At 35.4% G+C, this 22,326-nt stretch overlaps 2 protein-coding genes across 2 annotated transcripts; both read right to left on the bottom strand.

Moving 5' to 3' along the window:
• Nucleotides 1-1,076: 1,076 nt before the first annotated feature.
• On the bottom strand, nucleotides 1,077-5,734 carry LOC135639727 (protein CONTINUOUS VASCULAR RING 1-like). The gene is made up of 7 exons (XM_065153600.1): nucleotides 5,494-5,734; nucleotides 4,503-4,555; nucleotides 3,683-3,792; nucleotides 3,150-3,317; nucleotides 2,975-3,072; nucleotides 1,547-1,673; nucleotides 1,077-1,412 (listed from the first exon to the last, which is right to left on the bottom strand). The coding sequence occupies exons 1-7, from the start codon at nucleotides 5,647-5,649 to the stop codon at nucleotides 1,351-1,353; spliced, it is 774 nt and encodes a 257-aa protein (XP_065009672.1). The 5' UTR covers nucleotides 5,650-5,734; the 3' UTR covers nucleotides 1,077-1,350.
• Nucleotides 5,735-12,615: 6,881 nt separating this feature from the next.
• On the bottom strand, nucleotides 12,616-19,462 carry LOC135641841 (WD repeat-containing protein 55-like). The gene is made up of 15 exons (XM_065157604.1): nucleotides 19,259-19,462; nucleotides 19,139-19,171; nucleotides 18,861-18,925; nucleotides 18,685-18,772; nucleotides 18,516-18,588; nucleotides 18,001-18,107; nucleotides 16,216-16,258; nucleotides 16,041-16,097; nucleotides 15,084-15,160; nucleotides 14,178-14,223; nucleotides 14,051-14,097; nucleotides 13,882-13,955; nucleotides 13,730-13,785; nucleotides 13,293-13,413; nucleotides 12,616-13,002 (listed from the first exon to the last, which is right to left on the bottom strand). The coding sequence occupies exons 1-15, from the start codon at nucleotides 19,351-19,353 to the stop codon at nucleotides 12,929-12,931; spliced, it is 1,056 nt and encodes a 351-aa protein (XP_065013676.1). The 5' UTR covers nucleotides 19,354-19,462; the 3' UTR covers nucleotides 12,616-12,928.
• Nucleotides 19,463-22,326: the final 2,864 nt, after the last annotated feature.

Genomic DNA, 22,326 nt, shown 5'->3' with positions numbered 1-22,326 from the left:
AATAAAAATATAATAAATAATTCATATGAGAAAACTATAAAAATAAATCATAATTTATAATTTTTTTAATCAAAAATTAAATCTAATCAAATAATTAAAATATTATCATGATTAAATTCAATCATAATTATAATAAATTATATTTATCAAATTTATAATTGAGAATATAAATTAGAATTCTCAATTTCATAAGAATAAAACCGTAAATATTTGATAGGATATAAACTGGAATTATGAGATTTGTAAGGGCAGAACTATAATTTGATAAAATCAAGCATCAAGGACAAAACCATAAATATGTAAAAAGAATTAAACGATATTAATAAAATATAGAAGGGTAAAGTTATAATTTGATCAAAGGAAAACCCTAGTACAAAACTATAATTTTGTCCATAAATTAGATCTGCTTTGCCGTCGCCTTTGTGCGTGCAGTGCTTGCCACGCCGCTGCCGGCGCAGGCTGCTGCTTTTCATAGACCACCTAGTTTTCACAGATCTGAGATATCAATTTGTAAGAAACTCGATCCTCTTGTTTTCCTCTCCTCTGTTGATGATTTTGACTTCCAAATCCCTTCACGGGATGACCCCTTTATCCCTCTCCTCCACCGCCTTTCGGCATTTTGTCTTCCTCTCCTCCGTTGACGATTTTAATTTTCCCATGATCTCATCACGGGATGACCCGTTTGATCGCTTCCAAATTCCTCCACCACCTCCGACCCCTTTCGATTTCGTTGTCGCCTCACCATGGCATTCTTTGCCTCCCTCTTTCTCTCCGCCTACTCTTTGACCCCGTTAGGATCGATCCCTTACCGCCTTCGACTTCCTTTACAACCCAGCTAAGGAAGACTTGGGAGGCCAACAGCGTGGGTGGGATCAACAGCATCCACAGAGGTAAGGGAGATCCGGAGCGGGCAACAAGTGCTTGGATCAATGCACGAGCAAAACTGTTACTTACAAACGAATGGAAAAATAGCAGTCTATAAATACAGAAAGAGAGCAGAGAGAACTATCAACATTTTGTATCACCTGAAGAACAGCTGACGGTAGTCAAAGCATAGGCACGATCGGAGAGTGATATCGATGGAAAGATTCATATTACTGAACTAGGCAAACTATCCAACCGTGCGGATGTGACTTGGGAGCTGGATTGCAATTTACAATACATTGTTTCCTCGGGTATATTAGAATCATTTCGGCAATTGTAAGACGGAAAGATAAGTAAGATTTAAAAACCTAAAAAAGTTATAAAAAAAAAAAAAAAAAAAAGTGCCCCCTGAGCTCCAACTAAGGTAAACTCAAGAAGCAACATATTGGTATCAGATTCTGCTAGCTCTAGATCCCCATTAAGTACTCAACATTGATGCAGTGTCGTGATAATTTGCGGCATTGACATGCCACCTGAGACGACGATTTCTGCATTTAAACATGGATTCAGGATTAAAATGGACAAGCTGATAAATCACTACCAGAGCTTTCCAGAGTTGCAGTCTTATATAATGATATGGTGGAAGGAAACTTCAAGCAGGAAAAGTAGGATCGTAGCTTACCAATTCCTTCACGGACAGAGAGATTTGGCCTTATGACATCATTGGAGTTAACAAGGAAAACATCACCAATGTACAGATGGTTTGTTGGAACATAGACGCAGCAAAGTTCCTCTTCACCATTGTAACTCTGTTGCATAATGGAAGGAACTAAGTGATGGCATTTATTCATAGTCCCAAATGACCAATTATTGGAAGGGGATATCATGATGGAAGATGATAAATAATTATCAAGTAGAATTTCACAAGATGCTTCAAACAGACTATTACATGCAACTTGCCAAAACTACACGTTCAGTACAAAAACAGATCATAGTGTTAAGCAATACATCTTCCCTGATTCAGTATATATATCATTTGGGAACACCAGAAAAGAAATTTCCATATTCTTTTTAATAACCCCACCAAAATCTCATTTAAGTTCTCACAAATCTTGTCCAACAAATATGATGACAATAAAATATAATAAAGAGTATATTGTGATAATGACTTTAAACCTATCAACATGTGTGATTATGAAGATAGCAATAGCATCATCACCATGACTCCAGTGTTCCTTTGGGTGATGGTGATGCAAAGACAAATTAAGGAATGGGCTTGATTTAAAGAGTGTCCACAAGATTTGGAATTAAAGAAAATTCTATGACAGTTAGCTTATCTACAATCGCATTCCTACTTTCAAGAAGTTATGAAGATTTATCTCTATCATCTCCCCCTTTGTTATTTTCTCTGTCTCATGTAAATATGGATAGAAAACATGGAATGTGATGGTTGCACCAATTATTAAAAGCGAAGATAGCAATATGCATCTCCTTTTCTATTTTACGTCATCACAAGAATCTTTTGTCTTTTCTTTGCTTCGTGCTTATTCATTTTCCTCTCCTTCGTGCTTAGAAATTGGCTAGAATTGGTCAAAAAGATCAATCAATTCTAGCTGACTTCAATCTGTTCTGGCCAATTCCAACCCATATCTAACAATATGATTGAGAAATTGACTGAAATCAGATTGGCCTTGACATCAATATGGATCAAATGTACAATTGTTGGATTCAACTAACACATCAAACTATAGGTCAGACATCACTAGGGACCAGTGAAGAGTTTATCTCTCATAGAAAATCATATCCTTGAATTCCTATTCCATAAAATCATATCCTTGAATTCCTATCTCATAGAGTTTATTTTGAAAACCAAACACCAAAAGTTTCCAATTTTCTGGATATACTTCTAAAGAAAAGAACTCATAGTATCATATCATTTCAAACACATCAATTAGGGGCCAAGACTTTATTGGTATCATTTCATATACCAATTTTTGCATATTCAACACAACACATGTACATGAGCGAAAACGTGCACCAAATAAATGTGTGGATGAACTATTTTACAAAGAAAGACAAAACAATATAAAAAATGGTAGTTGTTATTGACCTGAAGAACGACAGTTGAAGTGATAAATCCAAAGGCATATTCACCAACCCGAGGATGCCTGATAATAGCCACTTCCTTAAATGCTTGTTTGTTCTGGTCTGTCGTTTGAGAAGATAATTAACGCATGCATAAACATGTAATAAAAGAACTACGAGAAGACATAAAGAAAATTTACCAGGTGATACAGCAGAACTTATTTGCTTTGAGGCATTGTAGATATGCCGAACAAATGGCATTCGCTTGATAAACCACTCACCAAGGCCAAGTACGGATGCCCCCAGCCAAGATGACATTAACACTCCAACCAAGAATATAAATGTAATTGAAGTCACAAAGCCAAGTCCTATAGGGGAAAAGAAAATTCAAAAATCCACTTCAACCGATAGACAATAAGCATGGGAGTTAAAACATAAGAAACACTTTTTATCTTAGGGTGTTCCAAATGTTGGCTGACTATGAGTATTAAGAACAAAGTGTTTTCCAACTTACTAAACCCTGAGTTCAATAGATACGGAATGAGAACTAGACAATATATAACTTTAAATATTTCATAGTAGAGACAAGGCAAGATCAACTTGAGGAGAAAACAACAACGAAAAGAAAAATCAACAATGGTGTACTAGTCTATCCATGACATCTGCTGACAGATATTTTCTTTATTTGACAAAAATACAAAAAATAATATTTGATAAACATCAAATTTCATACCAAATATGTTTATCCCAAGTCCAGCATAGATTGGAGAAAAGAACCCATCAACGAAATGAATGAACCACCAGGTGATATAGAAGGTGATTGCAATTGGAAATAGGATGACACTGCAAAAGATAACAGTTGTAGTTCAGGAACTAAGATTTCATTCAGGTCAGCCTAAGGATCAAGGTACAATATAGTCCAAATTATTGACTGGTGTAAAGAGACAGCTATAGAAATAACATGCACCCTTTAGCTATCAAATAGAAAATTAAATGACCAATTTCATTTAAGATTTAGAAAATATTTAAAATGAAAGGTTGAAAGATGCATTTGATTCCAACTAGAACTTCATCCACACCATAGACACTAACAATAAGAAAAAATTGGCATTCTTATAGTATCAGTATAAACAAAGTTCCACTGGAATCTACTAGAGTCTGGCCTGGAACATGTTTCAAGTATGCTTCATCATATAATGCATTTGTCCTAAATACAGAAGCAAGAAAAAAACAGCATCATAGGAACCCAATTTAATAACAGTGAAAAATGCATTTGGTTCAGAATATACACAAAAAGATAAGGAAATTTCACTTTCATGTCCAATGAGCAACTCTATGAAGGATTCAGAACACCTGCTTGTCCAAAGAGGTTTAATCAGAATAATTCAGCATCATTCAAACCAGTGGAAGTTTCCAGCAGCTCAAACAAAAGAACACTCATGGAAAGTTAAAATATGAAGTTAGGATATGGAACAAGGAAGAAGCACAGCATAAAGTGATACATTTAGTGCTACAAATGGGGAAGAACTTAGAATGATAAGGGAGAAGCTTACCATCCTGTCATAAATTTCTTTGAGGCCCAACTGCGGATCACTTTATAAAAAGCCTACATGTAGAAGTGGAACAATAAAAGTAAGTTTTTCACAATGACAGTATTAAACAGCATAGAAGTAATACAAATCCTGGCAGATGTTTTATGAGAATAAATTTCTTTCAAACAAGGCCAACAAGTTGCTCCTCTCACAATCCGACTCGAGGAAAACCAACTCATCAACTTATTGAGACTAACCCAATACACTCATCGGTCATCTCAATAAGATGCTTAAGGTTAGGTTTACAGTCATGCACTCATCAAACCCCTAGAGACCAATTTATGTATTTTTCTTACTTCCAATGATCTTTTTAATAATAGAACACATTCTTATAGATCAATTTAATTATTTTCTCACTCCTGATGTGGAACTAAATTGGGGTGTCATTAGTGGCAGCTTATAATAAGTCAAAATAGAGGCAATAAAATATATTAGACATATTAACGTGCAATTTGCTGGTGCTAATTACGATAGGAACAGGAACAGATATTTGGCAATATAACTCTAATCAAAAGCATCAATATAGGCTCTTGAACCTCGAGGCGTAAGATAAGACAATCACTCCCTTCTATGTTGAGACTACAAGACATCCGAGGATTGTGTACCTCATCACATATGCTTCGATAGCTTCAGCTACTATTTACACACACGAGCGTGCAATCAACAGATTTCACTGAAGAAATGGCAGGGACAAGTTCGACTGGCTTCCCATATGAACCTAATCAACCTCATGAAACCAAAGGGGCATCCTTGTATGCTCTCGGGCCAACAAATTCTAACCAAAGAATTCCGAGAAGGCAAATGAGAAACAAACCCTAACACCACAACCAACGCGACAAATCAGACCTGGCGAAACTCTAGAAACCATCATCGAAAACAGGAATTCGTGCTAAGAATACCAAACTGAACGGGAATCCGATCAGATCGATGGAAAGGGGGCTTGGGTGGCGACCTCTCGACCAGAGCTGTGGGTGCGAGCGGAGGCTGACGAGGAGGAGGCCTTGGCGTCGGGGTGGTCGGCGTCGGCGGTTCCGTCTGCCATGGGGATGAGCAGCTCGCGATCCTTCTCCCTGCTCGCCATCGGGCTCGGCGACCTCTCGTCGCCCATCACCTGCTCTCCCTCTTCCCCCTTTTTCTGAGATATAAAACGTTATAAGCTCTATGTAGCGTTTCGGGCGCGCGACCTCTCGCTCGGACGCACGCTTCGATACACCTTGCACGGATATTAAAGATTATGGCAATGAAACGGGTACTGGATCCGAACCCGATTAACTATCTTAGTATTAAGACCTCTCGCTCGTACGCACGCTTCGATACGCCTCGCACGGATATTAAAGAAGACTATGGGAATGAAACGGGTACGGGATCCGAACTCGATTAAAGACCGAGTATTCAAGAATGACTTAATCTGGACTGAACTGGTTTATTTATCTCTCTTATTTATTCCCAATCCTATTAGGGCGAATTTTCAGAAAAAAAAACCATAATTTTTTTGTTTTTTCCGTAAATATTGTCCGTACTTTTTACAGTCGTAAAAATACCTCAGTTTTTCTCTTTTCTCCCCTATTTTTACATCGGTTTTCTTTTTTTCTGTCTCGTTCAATGCATTAAGAATGGGTTCGATGAATTAAATGGAATCAAATTAATAGTTAAAAATTAAGAACTAAAATTTTGTTGAATATTTAAAAAAAGAAATATATTTTGGAAGTAAAATAAAAGTACGTTCCAAGTCATTATATTTTTTGTTCCATTAAATATTATATATTGATATATTGTACTAAAACATTATATTAAATATCTAGAAATGTAAATATATTAAATTTATATTGATATGTAATTTAAATAAATTTATTTTTTAAACATTTTCAATTAAATTTTATTTCTTAAGTTTGTATTTTTCATAATTTTTAAAGTTATATAACTAAAACTCTTGTAGTTTGTTTGAAATTATTTGAATCGACTTAAGATTTATTAAACCAAATCATACTAGGAAAAAGACATAAAAAAGGAGGCACTATCGATCCAGTGTATATATCATTTATTCTGATGTTTATATGATATACAATCAGATTATGCACTAAAATCTTTGTACTAGAGCTATTTTTCTAATTGGACTTTGATCCAAAACAATATAATTCAGTTTTCCCTTAAATCCAATCATACATATGCACAAATATGATGCTAAAACTGATTTTTGCATTTGCTGTAGACAAAACCATATTTCTTAGGGTGAAAAAAAAAATCCATCATCTGTTAGCTTTAATCTGTTAAGTAGTATATAACTGAAATAAATTATATATATATATATATATATATATTGGTAAGTAAAAATAATTGGATTAAGTATGAAGTCTATACAAAATAGCTTTGTTTATACAAGTCATAGATTAAAGTCTGATATTTCTTAGAGTAGTTTAGGAGAGTGTACCATATCTCAAAAAAGTGGAATGGTCGTACTCCACCACCAGACTCATCTTCCAACAATAGTCAAACAAAAAGATAGTTATGACTATATATATCATAGACTATGACTTCTTACTATAGTCAACAAATAAAATGTAATGTTCTGCCATGTCTAAACTACTGGGTACATCACAATATTAAAGTAGATAACTACGAAATACATAGAGTTCTTCAACATTATTCCCGAGATCATTAACTAATAGTAAAATTGAATTCGATAAAAATCTCTCTCTCTTCGTGTTAAGTGCTCCAATTTCAAATCTTGCTTCATACATGATCTTGAGTTTTTAAGAATCTCTATCAGAAGTTGAACATTGTTTGTGTTTCGACGCTCAAAGATTATACTATACCTTTCCTTCCAAATCTACCAAATAGCACATCTGAAGGTAATCTTTGCCAGTTATGGAAGAGGTTCTTTTCCTGAGAAGTTTTGCATGAGCTTTCCTAGTTCTTGATGCAAGTTTGGTTGTGGTAGCTTATTAAGTTCAAATCGCTTCAAAATCTCTTTCCATATCTAATTAGTATAATCACATACAAAATTGAGGTGGTCAACACTTGTTTCCTATTGCATACAAAGAGAGTATCGGTTGACAAGATAAATACCTCTTCTCTTTATATTGTCTACTATAAGTAGTTTGGCAAGAAGAGCCTGCAATATGCATAAAGAATGTCTCTGTGAGCTCGGTCTATCCCATATCTAACTGCTTGGGATCCACTTATTGTTCTTTTGCCTGATTTGATTCCATGCTAATATAGCACTAAATTTATCATTATCATAAAGTCAAATAAACATATCTGATGAGTTGTTTCTGATTGGAATAGTTGTAATAATCGACCAAAGTGATAACATTTTAAGAGAAGTAGAATTGGGAAGACACCAAGTGTCATTAGCAATGAACTCATAAACCTTTTAATCTTTGGGAGCCCTAAGAGATCTTCATACTCTATCACCATATAATTGGAGTATACTTTTCCTATTCATCTAAGGATCATACCACATATGTCCCAAAAGAGATTGCATAGCAAATATGTTGGATTAGCCAATTCTTTACCTTCAAAATTCCTTTCGTAGAATGATATATTTTTGTTGAAATTTCTTAGATTGATTCCTTGGATAGATACCTAGTAGAAACCTATCGTGACCATAAGGAATAATTATTTTACAAAAGGTCTCATAATTTCTATAACAAATAAGCTTTATTCTAATCTTTAATATTTCTCATATTTAGGCCCCTTTATCTTTCAGTTTGCAAATGTTGTTCTAAATTATCATATGTATTGCACTACCATCTATGTCATTCTAGAAGAAGTTCATAAATAGTCGTTCAATATCCTAAAAAAGTCCAACAGGCAAAAGAAATGTATTAGACTAATAAATAGAATAAGAGTACAATATAGATTAGATGAGTTCAAGTCGTTGCTTTCGAAAGAAGTCTATTTTTCTAGGAGAAAATTTTATTATTTATTTTTTACAGGATATGCTGGCAATGGGTTTTGTGAATGCCAATGGATATAAGTGGCAGACCCAAATAAGGAACTAACAAAATTCTCTCACTAACCCCTAGAGTTTGTGCAATAAAATCTTTATATTCAATGCAAGGACCCATATATACTTTACTTTTTGCATAATTTAGTTGAAGGCTAGAAACTATACCAAAGCCTTTCATAATAGTAGCTAGATTCCTTACTAAAGTAGAATCATTCTGGAGAAAGATAAGAAGATCATCTATAAAAGTTATGTGTAATATATGAAAAGAGTCAGCATGGGGTACCTTAATGCTGCCATCAAAGACTGCCTCATCCAACGTACAATTGAGTCCTTCCATTACAATTGTAAAAAGATAAGAAGAAAGTGGATCTCCTTGTCGGATGTTATTCATGCTCCCAAAAAAGACAATAGGTGAACCATTGAAGAGAATAAATAAATTTAAAGTTTCAATCTAATTAACTCATTGTTAAGGGAAGTTCATACCGAGGAGCATCTTGTAGATAAAGTATATATTAACTGAATCAAAAGCTTTTCGTAAATTAGCTTTAAAATAGATTTCTATTTCTCTTGTTTTTTAATACAGATCCTTGATCAAATCATTAACCAGAAGAACATTCTGATGTATACTTATCCCTTTAATGAAAGTAGCTTGATTAGGACTAATGATCTTGTGCATAAGCTTTTGCTATCTGTCAGTACCTTAGAGATGATCTTAAAAATAAAGTTACATAATGAAATGGGTCGATAGTTCTCTAGTGAGTCAGCCCCTGCATTCTTAAGAATTAAAGAAATAAAAGTATAATTTATCTCTTTAAAAATACAGCCTAAAGAGAAAAAATATTAATAAGCTTTAATAACATCATTACTAACGAAAGACCATGCAATTTGGTAAAATTCAGTTGAAAATCCATCCAAACTAGGGCTTTTGTACTTTGGTGACTTAAAGACAACTCTTACAATTTCTTTATCTATAATTAGGGCATTGAGGATTGAGATGACATCCGAATCAAGCTTTCTAGTAGGCTCTATATGAATATTATTAGGCTGCTCCTCTTGATTGAGTAAGAAATAAAAAAAATTACTCAGTGTGTACTTGAACCTTATCCAAATTCTTAATAATATTACTATCTTTGTCTTTACTTTTCTTGATGTAATTAATGACCCTTCTAGTAGCAATAGAGGCATATAAAAATTTAGTATTAGAATCCCTTAGAGTAAGCTAATGCTATCGAGACATTTGTTTAATAAAACTTTTCTCCTGCTTTAAGGCTTGTATGAAGTTATCTTTGGCTTCTACCTATTTGCAGATAAGATTCTCATCGAGGGGCTAAAGATGTAGCTTATATTACACTGCCATTAGCTCCTTTTTATATAATTAGACTTGGGTGGTAATATTATTAAAGATGTTTGTATTTCACTCTTTAAGTGTTGCTTTACATGCTTTCAGCTTTTGGCATAAGATATAAGGGGAAGAACCATGCACATTAATATTTCAAGTTGATCTAAGGATGAGTACTCCAAGAACTAAGGATGAGTACTCCACATGTTAAAGAATCTAAAAGGTTTCTTATCTCTCGGTGTTGTTTTGTATATATATATATATATATATATATATATATATATATATATATATATTAAAGAGTGATAGGAAAACAATGGAGCACCATACTCAAGATGTAAATCAGAGTAAACTGTTAACCATTCTTGATTAATCGGACACCTGTCAAGTCGAGCTATTATTTTCCTTTAGACAACACCTTGATTACATGAAAGCCAATCCACTACATATTCTATATCACTTAATTACAATAATATTTATATAATCATTAAAACTTTGAAATCGACTTTCTAAAAGTGGTTTATCCCTCACTTTTTCATTTGTCTCACTTTTTCATTTGTGTATCGAAGAGTATTAAAGTCACTAAAAACAATCTAAGGCATTATAAGATAACTATTTACAATGCTAATCAAATCAGTCAGAATATTTCTTTCATGCATACTGTTTGAAGCATATATACTAGTAATGAAATTGATAGCCATTCTTTTTGTCTATGCCTTAAGGTGGATGAATTATTCAATAGTAGAAATGAGCACTAATAAAATTGGGATGCCATAAGACCCATATTCTACTATAAGTGTCACAAGAATCATTGGTAAAAAGTTCTGCCTTCGGCTATATTAAATTTTTTTGAGCACAAACATGAGATGATTTAATTTTTGTTTTCACAAGAATAATAATATTATAAGCAGCAGACCTGATTATTCTATTGAGCTCCTAACATTTTTCAGGCTTATTAAGTCCACAAACATTCCAACAAATTATCTTCATCAAAATGAAAAAATGTCAGAAAGAAAGTAAGGAATTCTTCCTAGGTAGAAGGAAGGATAGTACCATCCTTTTTCTTATCCTTAGATTTTACATTTTCTTCCTGCATAATATCCTTACCTTTTAAGCCTTTATTCCTATATTTATCTATTTTATTTACAGCTTACAAATGTTTAAACTTTAAAATACTTTGAGCCAAGAAGTCTTAGTTGACAGGGTATGTTAAAATGTAATGGATTTGTTGAGGCATAATATCCTGGTTGGTAAGGCTTGTTGGGGCATAAGTTTGTTGAGACACATCTTCGTTGGCTTGAAGAGTAGATCTTAGAGGTGAGGTTGTTGGGATGCGAGTACCATGAGAAACCACTGTTGTAGAAGACTTCAACATAATAGGAAGAGATGATGTTTCTGACTTGTCCTTGTGTTCGCGGTGTTGCCGTTATGAGTCTAAATGCTCACTCATCTTCGCGACCACCTACGCTCCTACCATTAACAGAGACTCACTTTGTTCAATATTAACTCCATGCTAAGGCACCTGACGTGGTCGGTAGACCTGAGTGATCTATTTTTGAGTTTGCTGATAAGCTCCATTTGCATGACTGAAAGATAAGCAAATCTTATATCACTATGACTTCCAGGAATATGAGACATGCACCTTACGGGTGTTCCCATCAAGATCACGATAAAAAACTTCATTTGAAATATCACCATCGGAAGAAACCATTACACATGCTCGTGCAAATGCTAATCTCGTTTGTGCAACTGTTGCCTTGTCGATATATAGTGGCTGTCCCAAAGTGCTACATAACTTTGCAATAATACATAGACTCTAAAGATATAGAGGAAGACCATGAAAGGATACCCATAAGGGAATAAACTATAGGCTAACTCCAAATGGACATCAGGGGACCAGTGTCGTAGAATCATTGGATGGTCGTGAATAATCCAAAACCCTTCAAGGATCCATTGTAAATCTTCTTCAGAGTAAAGCTTACAAACAAAAAAACCATTCTCTAGTATATGAAGATCAAATGTTGATATTTCCTATCTAGTCTTGATGAATGAGAATAGTGGGAAATAGGATATCTTGAGACCAATCGCATAACCAACAAGTGCCTTGGACCAAGTCTCAATCAGTAGTCTTCTACACATCAATCTTCTGAGCAACCTAGACGTCTGGAGCAAAGAAATCTAAGCTAAGATCCGGATTTCCAACCGGAGTCTTGAAAAGGCTAGTCCAAGATCGAGGGTTGCTAGAAATCAGAGAAGGAGGCTGCGATCACAACCTGCCTCTATGCTACTTCGTGGAGGAGCAACTTGAGAGGTAAGGATAAAGAGCCTCGCCGTCGGATCTGCCCTACTGCCACCATCACCAACCCCAGAGACCATCGCTACCCTAGGGAGAGGTAGCCATGTCCCTACAACATTGGGAGAGCCGAGGTCACCCCTGCACGGGACGCAAGCAGCACAACGCACTCGCTGTTGAGGTGCGATCACAGCACCAGCTTTGCAGCCACCGAGCCCAACCACCGTCTTTGCTCCCAATCGAACCCTCTCCTCTGTGCCACAGAGAAGAAGAACAGAGGGCTACGCGCAGAACAGCTGGTGATTGCTGCCCCCGATCAAATCCTCTCCCGTCAGAGCAGCCTTCAGGAACCTTCGCAACGGTCACAGCACCATCGCCCAGCAGCAGCTCCTCTTCTCCTCGTGTGTGTATATATATATACACACAAAATTTGATTGTGTTCTGCCTTTTAACAGTAAATTCAACAAGAAAATTTAAGGAACATTTGGTCTAGATCAATCAAAATAGCAACTGGGTTGATGGTCATACACAAACAAAGGATCAATACATGTCAAAACACTTCCCTGTTGCTTCATGCATTAGATACAAATGTTCTGCAATCTGAAATCAATTACACTCTCCAGAGACAAATAATGGAGTAAAGCAACCAATGAACAAAACGTTCCACTCTTTGTTGTGCTAATAATGCCACAACAGTTCTTTTGGATGTTGTGTAATTTTCACCTCTGCTGCACTAAAACGTCTCGATCTCTTGGATGTCAATTGCAAAATGTTCCCCTTGAGCCAGAAAATCCTGTCAAAGCCTACAAGTCTGCAAAAAAATCTGCAGCAGAAGTATTTGACGATTTGCCCTTGTCCAATTTCTTTCTCCTTGTACCTGTCAAGAATTAAACGATGTGGATTTAATAAGCATGAAAATGTACCTCTTTCGGTAATTCAGGATGATATAGCTTATTTGAGCAACCAGGAAGAACTATCACAATGATGACAAGATCAGAACCCAATTGCAAAAAGCATGACACCTTGCTCAACACATTGATCCATACAAAGCCAATAATTAATAACTGGACTTGTGAAGGTAAACAATTTTCATTTTTAATGCAGGTAATAGAGGTAAGGTCAAAAATGAACTTTAATTTAACCGACAAAATGCAAACGCAACCACACCTTTAGAGGATTTGTGGGGTTTTACATCCATGTCCATCGTTTCTTCATCACTATCAGCTTCAACCATCTGATCCTCTGGTGTTCCTTGACGGTTATCCAAAAGTTCTTGCAAGTCCCATAGCTACAGAAATTATTTTTGTACAGAGTCAATTAGTTTATGTAATCAAGGAAGATATGGGTGCATATCATATCAATATTTGCCAGAAATAATGGAAGAACAGAACTGTCAAAAAAACTACAAAAAGGGCACAAATTATCAGAGTCTTCTACTTCGAGAGTGCAGTTCATGAACTATACAACGAAAAATATAACCTTGAATCAACTTTCCTGCATGTATGTCAGTAAATACAATGAACAACAATAAAAGGATTAAACATTTTATACAATTACATAATTATGGTTTTAATCAATAGTGTCAAATGCTCTTATGACCTCACCTTCAACATTTGATCATGTGAAATGCTGCCAAGAAATTTTCTATCATTTGAGAATGCTGCAATGAGAACATGAAAAATTAGTCAGTTAATTAGTAGTTTAATTAATTTAAACAAATATTAACAAGTACAAGAAATAATAGTATTTGGCATACCAAGACGCTCAATCGGGTATTCTGAGTGTTCAGCAAGTGGTTGAATTATTCTATTTGGCAGAATGCCCACCAACCTATAAAAACATGATTTCAAATTTAAAAAATATCAGGTATTCATATTGGAAAACTGATATTACATGATTCAGGCTCAAAAAGTTCATCCGGAGACCTGATTACTCCATCTTCTGATCCAGAAATCAGAGTGTCTTCATCAAGCTAAAAAAAATATGCTCATATGTAAAAACTGGTAAAGATAAAATTTCATACTATTTCCAACTCAAGGTCATTATCCTTACCTTCAACAGTGTATCAATGGACATAGGATGCCCAAGGAAACGGTCACTGATGACACAAGAAATGTACATTGTCAAATGTATCCACCAAAATACAAACAATTAAATGACATTAGTATAAGGATATGCATGCTATGTAATAAAATTATAGGCCATAAATCAATTTAAGAAGGAATACTGGACAAATTTTACAACTCTCTGTGTGCCTAATACCAATGCTCTTAGGCTGTTATGAATTTTCTGGAAAAGAGAAGTCACGGACTCATCCTCAGGACATAAAAGCTTCCAACCCCAAAATTCTATTAGACCTAAGTCAACGAAGGAGATGAAACTTTGCTATATAAAGAACATTGTTCATCTCAAGCATCCAGAAAAGCAAATGAACATGGAACAAATTCAACATTTGTCATGTCATGTCTGACAAATGTGGATCATTTTACGTGTCAGTCTGTGTTAAGTAGATATAATTGTTGCCATTCAGATACAGTTTGTAGAATTTGTGTAGGTAAAAGCAGATTCGAATATTCATTGGAGTCATATCCAATGTTGCTGCTACCCTACTGCTACAGAAATGAGTTCTGGATTCTACTATCAGTATGTGGTCAACAATAATTATCTTCTTTAGTCTTTATATTAAATATCCACCCCAATCATCAACCAGAATCATCATTGCTCATCTGCATTTATCATTTTCACAGTACAGAGACATCATACTAGATATTCAATTAGCATTTTTTTCTACAAATGAATGAATAGACTTTGGAAATGAGAATTTAATGTGTAAGACTAAAAAGGAAAATAATAACAACTGAAGGCAAAATCAGAATGTAGAAACAGTATAGTTGCTAACACACTTCAATTTTCTAGTTGAATAACTAATTGATACTCTTTCCAACAATAATGATCTACCTGCAATCCTTGAAATGGCCCCAGGAATATAGTAGCAAAGTTCCTGTCTGGGTTCCACAGATAACTTTTCGACCATTCTGAGTAAAATAGTGCGTTTGTTAGAGAAAATACAGCCATTTTTGCTGATAATTGATCAGTATGTTAAGAAGGAAGCATAATCACAGAATAAAACTAGTAGATTAAGCTATCTTTCATTAAGTTTATTTTCTGGAAAATCATAATATTCTGTGACATCTAAACTGTATTCTGAAAAACATAATATAAATGAGTATGCAACATATTCTGCAAAACATAATATAGAAGAGTATGCAACATATTACGTCTTGATGAGATACCCATTATCAGAAACTAAACAAAATCATACATATCGCAGATATTACTTCCATCCCATTTATGGGAAAATGTGGACAAGAAACAGTGGGATTGAACATACATGTATCGCCATGTGCGATAAAATCAAACTTTTAAGTCTGGAACCAAGATAACATCAAACTCTATGAATGGAATATTCACATACATCAGTAGTTGGAAATTTAGAAAATGAATTGTTCGATAGTTTTGTTGGGTGATAAACAGGTTCTCCCATCCAATGGACTAATAATTTATCAGACATTGTGACACATAAGTAAGCTTTTATTGCTAGTTGGACATTGAAAATTCATTGTTGGACAGTTCAGTAATGGTTTTCAGCCAGTCACTCAGACACATAAGTAACATTTTTTCTGCTTCTAACACATGACTAACATCACTTCAACAATTATATAAAAATGAAATGCATTCATCGTTCTTTTAATGATTAGATACAATATTTTCCTTTTCTAAATATCTCTGCATCTTCATGTTCATGCAAAAGCAGATTATCAAACAAATGTATATAGCTAAAAGCCAAACTCCGTTCTTTTTCACCATGCAAGACTAAAACAGAAATTGAAATATTCAAAAACAGTAAAAAGTTACCTTCATTATGACTAAGGATAGCAACTCATCTTCTGAAAATTCAGATTGGGATTGGATCTATGGTGATAACAAAGGTATAACACATTTCAGAATAAGCCTACATACCCGAAAATATTTTAGAATATTCTACACTTGCATATTTTCAAGAGGAGACTGCATAAGTTACAAACAAAACCTTATTTTTCTGAAGACTGCACACTGATAGAGTGCCATCACCACTGAAATGAATGAAAATAAAATGATTATGTTTCCATAAGCAATAACGAAAAAATCAAATGATTTTTGTAACATCTCATTAAGACAATAATAAATTTCCACAAAGAAAACAATAAACAATCTAGTTAGAAGTTAAAGATAGCATATCAAGAACACCCACAAATAGAGCATAAATAAAACTTGGATTGAAGTTAAATGAACCAACCATAACAAAATACAAAACCACAACCAGAAAATACTTGAGAATATGGAAACACTAACAAGAATGATGTAAAATTAGTATTTTCTGTGACATCTCTCAACTCACTACTCTGAGATTGATTACTAAAACAATAGTGCAACCATCAGATAAAGTTGTATGAGAAAAGATCCATTTCTGAAAACATGACAGGACAAATACTTGGAAACCTACCACCAGAACAAACTTTCCAAGGTTCTAAAGTTTTCCCTCCCATATTTCCACTGAATACCTTAACATTTTGAGGCAGTGAATCTTGGAACTAAGACTAGCCAGTCCTTCAAGCAGAAAAAGACAAAAAACAATAAGAGAAGTGAAAGAAGATGAGACTAAGAGGCTATCTCTACGGGTGCGTTTGGGAATACATTTGAAACGTGCATTGAGGGAACAATGCACATTTCAAATATGAATTGGTGTTTGGTAAATCTTTTTCAAATCGCATTTGGCCTGGATACTGTATTGCAACTACTCAAATGTTGATGCCACCTTAGGATAGAATTAGCATTTCAACATTTTCGGGATGCTAATGAAAATTTTCAAATTTTCCAAAGTACCCTATGATATTCTCTAAAACCATAATATTAGCACTATATAACAGAAACCTTAACTCTCATTTCCTCTCCCTTTCTCTCGGTTTCTATAAGGACGAATCTTATTTATTTTCAAAGATTATTTTACATTCATTTATACAAGTATAGTTTTTATTATTACATATCTGGGCCATACAATTTTTTTGTAACATTTTATTTATTTATTTGCTTATTAATTTAAGTAAACAAATATATATTCACTTTTGAATAAATATTAAAAATAGTAAAAGGGTAAATTTATCATATAATATTCAATTGACTTTTGGAATATAATTTTACATAACTAAAATTACGTCAATGCACATTCCAATATGATTTTCATCAAGTCATTCTACGACTGCACATTCACCCAAACCGCTTTCGCAAAATGAATATTAAAAATACAAATGTGTTCCCAAACACACCACAATTCCTCATAAGACTAGTTCACAACAATATTATAGCCACAGAAGAAAAGTATCATACTTCAATTTTCACATTTCTGCGTTTTATGTTCCCCCCAATATGAACCACTATTACATTCAATCCCAATCCATGTCTCAGTGGTCAATCATGAGACGAATTATTCAATTAAACCACTTCTTGCACAGTTTTTATAGTTCTTGTGAATTTATGCGACTCCATCATCCAAGTATGTTCAAATTGTATTTTGTTCCATAATATCAGTCAAAGGATAAAGCTAACTGAGAAGTTTTCTTAGCTAGACATGCTTCCTATCAACAGCTCAATTTAGGTAAAACATGACTCCTAAACCATCAAGGAATAACAAAAAAAAAATGTTTAAGATAATTCAACCACATATCAAACAACATGACCATGAAGGAATTGAGACTGGAGGGAAGAAAGACGCATGAAAACAATAGTCAACACAATAAATCATAATACATTAACATATCCATCAAAATTCATGATCTACCTTGTTCCCAGAAGTTGCATAGTGTCAGGGACAAAAGTAATATCTGAGATATAATCTTCATGGGCATGAAATGTATTGCAACAAACACGTTGTCGGGTATCCCAGACCTGAAAATTGAAACATAAGAAACATATAGTGGTGTGCCAGTGATTCTGAGACCACAAATTGGGGCACAACGATAGACAACTTTCAAAAAATATTATCCACAAGAAGCATTTTAGTCACTATCCAAACAGATATAATTTTAAGCAAATAGATTTGAATGTTTACAACCAACACAACATACTGTAGACAATCACAAACTTCACTAGCATAACAGATGAATTGTAACATATCAGATTATTTGGTAACTTCCCTACAATATTTAACCAAGAAAATAATATACTGAAACATATCAAAGTTTACTATCACCACACATGGTGTATAATGCAAAGCATTAGTGAAGATACAATGAGGTGCAACAAATTGAATGCTCTATGGTTAATAAGCAATGATAAGAGAGGAAAACAAAGAACCTTTATGTAACCTTCATCATCACCAGATGCAATTGTTGTCTCCGTTAAGTTGACAAGGCGATTAATTGCATCCCTTTATTCACAATACAACAGATGAATAGATTATTTCATAACATGCACGACAAGCAAAAAACCAAACTAGGTGCTCATGCCAACCAATTTAGCTAACCCATGAGCTTCTTCCAAACGAGCAATGGCTTTTCCAGTTCTGACATCCGTGGCAAGAATAGAGCAATCAGGAGAAGCCGTCAGGATTACTGAAAATGCACAGAAAGAAGAACACAACATGATAAAGCAATTAACATATTAAAGCATTACAACTATGAGATTGATGTGAACCAATACCACGCCCTGAATCGACAAAACGTGTGGCTCTACAGGACTCATCGTGAGCGTGAACTTCCAGCAACCTACAAAAATACAAAATACCCAAAAAAACTAAAATTTGCCCATCTCAAAAAAAAAAAAAAAAACCAATCTTTTGGCCACCGAAGCAAAACTTGCGATAAATGCAAAATTATCAATTGATAACCCATAAGAAGAAGATGACAACTAAATCAGAGCAGGTTCCTCAAATGCAGAACTAATGGATCAAATACACGGCAGAAACTTGTATAACGTACCTTTGAGGTTGTGAATCGGCGACATAACGGTACCTTCAATTACGGATTCAATAAAAATTAGCTGATTCTGTCATCAACACCGATAAGAGTTAGGACTTTAGCGTAAGAGATAGAACTCACAGATGGAGATCACCGTTGATGAGACCGGCCGCCACGAGAGGAGAGGAAGGGTGGAAGTCGAGATCAAAGGGAAGTTTCCCGAGATTGATCTCCATCTGGGTGCGCTCCGGAGCTCAGAAGAGAGATTGGGTTGGCAGGTCGAGTGCCACCACCGTCCTCAAGAGAGCTCTTCGGGATTAGGGTTTCGCAAACAATATGAATTTAGGGTTTTGAGGTTCTTATTTATTGGCACGATCGAAGGGTCTTTAAAGTCAACGAACAATCTTATGATTGGACTGCATTTAAGCTCCACCTTTGCGTCCAATAGCAAGTAAGGTACAAGTCGGGTAGAATTAAAGAATACGTGAGCGTTCTGAACTGGGTGTCAATGGATCCAATAACCCGAAACCTAATTTTGGGCATGGATCCATTGACCATCATATTAGATGGGGAATCGATGCCAAATCTATATCCGATAACGTGTATAAATCCGGTAGCCGGCCCGAAACATTAGCTATGGATCTTTATTTTTGGGTTCATAATATATATTCTCACTCGGATCCTAAATGATTTAGAAAACTTGTGAACCGGATCTTATAAATTAATACAATTCATGCAAATATGTTTACAAAACTTAATTAGAGACTCGGATAAACTTGAGAACAAAGGTATTAATCGTTTATAAGTTTATATATATATATATATATGGTCATTATCATTATACTCAAGGAAGAATAATGATGACGACGATAATAGTGGAAGTAATGAACATACGGTTTTTTAGTTGGAAAAGAGATCATTGCAAACGAGAGTTATGAGAGGTAAAGATGTAAATGTATTTAAATATTAATTAATATTTATCCCAAAAAATAGTCAATACTTTAATTTTGAGAGTGCATGACACATTAATTATATATATATATATATATATATATATATATTGACAAAAGGTCGATGGACAGAGCCACATATCCTCCTAATTCCCTTGGCCAAATGCCTTACACGTTCTCCCTCAACTCTCCAAGGTTCTTTTCTTTTTAACAAAGTTATACGTAACCTTGTAGAGATTTGGGTTGATTCTATGGATGACACAAACGATGAGATGTTTGTTGAATCTTGAATTTTGATGATAAAATCAATTGTCATTTGTTATCTAATCCATATGTTGAGATAAGTGTGCAGGATTAATTACGATCAAAGTAAGACATGCAGCAAGAGTTACGCCGGAGTCAAGACCATGATCACGTTGGGGGTTCGAGAGTTCGACGGAAGTCCAGACGATCATCGGAGGTTCTACGGGAACAAATTCGAGAAGTCCAAGAGCTTGCCAAAGAAGCTCGTCGGAACTACCCAAGTGAATCGTCGCAAGTCCAGGAGTTTGCCGAAAGTCCATCAGAGCATCACCGAAGATTCGTCGGATGTTCACCGGAAGCTCGCCGGAAGAAGCGATTGACGCACCGGAGCAAATTACAGTAAATGTCTTAAGAAATATCATAGTTAGCATATAGATTAAGTTAGGAATGTGAGGTGATCCTATTAACTTAATCTGGGGGCAATTGGGCCTTTGATAGACCCAAATTGGGTCGAATGGATCAGCCCATTCGAACCTAGATTTCTTGGCCAGCGGTGGCACCGCCCAGGGCTCAGTCTCCGAGCTAGGTTGGGCGGTGCAACTGCCCCTGACAGGTGGTAGAACTACCTGAGCTCGATCTCCGAGCTCTACCAAGCGGTGCAACCACCCCAATCAGGTAGTAGCACCGCTTGGGCTCAGTCTCCGAGCGAGATTGGGCGATGCAACCGCCCCTGTCAGGCGGTGGCACTACTAGAGCTCAGTCTCCGAGCTCTGTTAAGCGGTTGTACCACCTTAGTCAGGAGGTAGTACCGCCAGGACCCCGAAAATTCAGGAAAAGATATTTTTGAGCTTCAAATGCAAACCAGTTTGGGGCCTATATATACCTCACCCTTTCCTGTATGAAAGGGCACCGAAAATCCAATCTTACTCTGTGATTTTTAGAGCTCAAAAGTGTTGTAAAGGCTAGAAGTTCTCCTCCCTCTTTTCTTCCAAGTTTTGATCTTTCAAGAGAGGAGAGAAAAGTTTGTAAGGGTTATCTCCTAAGCCCGTCAAAAGGAGTGAAACTGTAAAAGGGTGGTTGGCCTTCGCCTATTGAAGGAAGGCCTCTAGTGAACGTTGGTGACCTCGTCGGTGGAGGAAGCCAAAAGTGGATGTAGGTCAAGATTAACCGAACCACTCTAAATCTCGGTTTGCATTTACTTTGAGCATTTTATCTTTACTGCAAACCTCCTCAGTAGCTTACTGCCTTCTGCTCATTTACGAACGTGTTTCATAGTTAAGTATTTTCCGAATCGGCGTTAAGACGGAAATCGATTTTATCGTACGAACATCATATTTCAGTTTGCTATTATATTCTGTTGTCTATCTTAACTGCAAACTGCCTCTATATATTTGCTTTAACTACATCTCTTTTGATCACAAGTTAAAGTGATTTATGAATCGACTTTCTTACCAAAATCGCTTTTATCGTACGAATGCAGTTTTAATCGTCGAAAGTTTTTCGCTGCACTAATTCACCCTCCCCCCCTCTTAGTGCTCTTGATCCTAACAATTGATATCAGAGCGGAGTTAACTCTCAAACAGATTAAAACCCAAGAGAGATGGCATACGCTGGAAACCAAGAAGGCCACTCTATTACACGCCCACCCATGTTCAATGGGATGGACTACACCTGTTGGAAGACCCGAATGAGGATCTTCCTTATTTCAATAGATTTTGAACTTTGGAATCTTGTCGAAAATGGATTTTCGAAGTCTTCTCTTCCAATGATCGATTGGAATGAATCGGAGAAGAAGACTTTCGCTCTTAATGCAAAGGCTATGAATGCCTTATTTTGTGCGCTTGATAAAAATGAGTTCAATCGTGTTTCAGTTTGTGAAATCACGTTTGATATTTGGCATACACTCGAAGTGACTCACGAAGGCACAAGTAGAGTGAAAGAGTCAAAAATCAATCTTTTGATACATTCTTTTGAACTTTTCCGAATGAAACCGAGCGAGACTATTGGCGACATGTA

This window comes from Musa acuminata, chromosome BXJ3-6 (genome assembly GCF_036884655.1).
Source record: "Musa acuminata AAA Group cultivar baxijiao chromosome BXJ3-6, Cavendish_Baxijiao_AAA, whole genome shotgun sequence".
NCBI lineage: Eukaryota > Viridiplantae > Streptophyta > Magnoliopsida > Zingiberales > Musaceae > Musa > Musa acuminata.
The sequence above is the reverse complement of the archived record's forward strand: the minus strand, read 5'-3'. Positions and strand labels throughout refer to the sequence as shown.

Bases quoted from the DNA above. Each gene is read 5' to 3' on its own strand.
- LOC135639727 (XM_065153600.1), bottom strand. From the start codon at position 5,649: ATGGGCGACGAGAGGTCGCCGAGCCCGATGGCGAGCAGGGAGAAGGAT. The intron at 3,793-4,502 runs GTAAGCTTCTCC...TATCTTTTGCAG, and splicing joins AAGAAATTTATGACAGGATG to TGTCATCCTATTTCCAATTG. The intron at 3,073-3,149 runs GTAAATTTTCTT...CTCAAACGACAG, and splicing joins AAGTTCTGCTGTATCACCTG to ACCAGAACAAACAAGCATTT.
- LOC135641841 (XM_065157604.1), bottom strand. From the start codon at position 19,353: ATGGAGATCAATCTCGGGAAACTTCCCTTTGATCTCGACTTCCACCCT. The intron at 16,259-18,000 runs GTAGATCATGAA...CATTCATTTCAG, and splicing joins ATGCAACTTCTGGGAACAAG to TGGTGATGGCACTCTATCAG. The intron at 14,224-15,083 runs GTAGATCATTAT...TTGTGTCATCAG, and splicing joins GGCCATTTCAAGGATTGCAG to TGACCGTTTCCTTGGGCATC.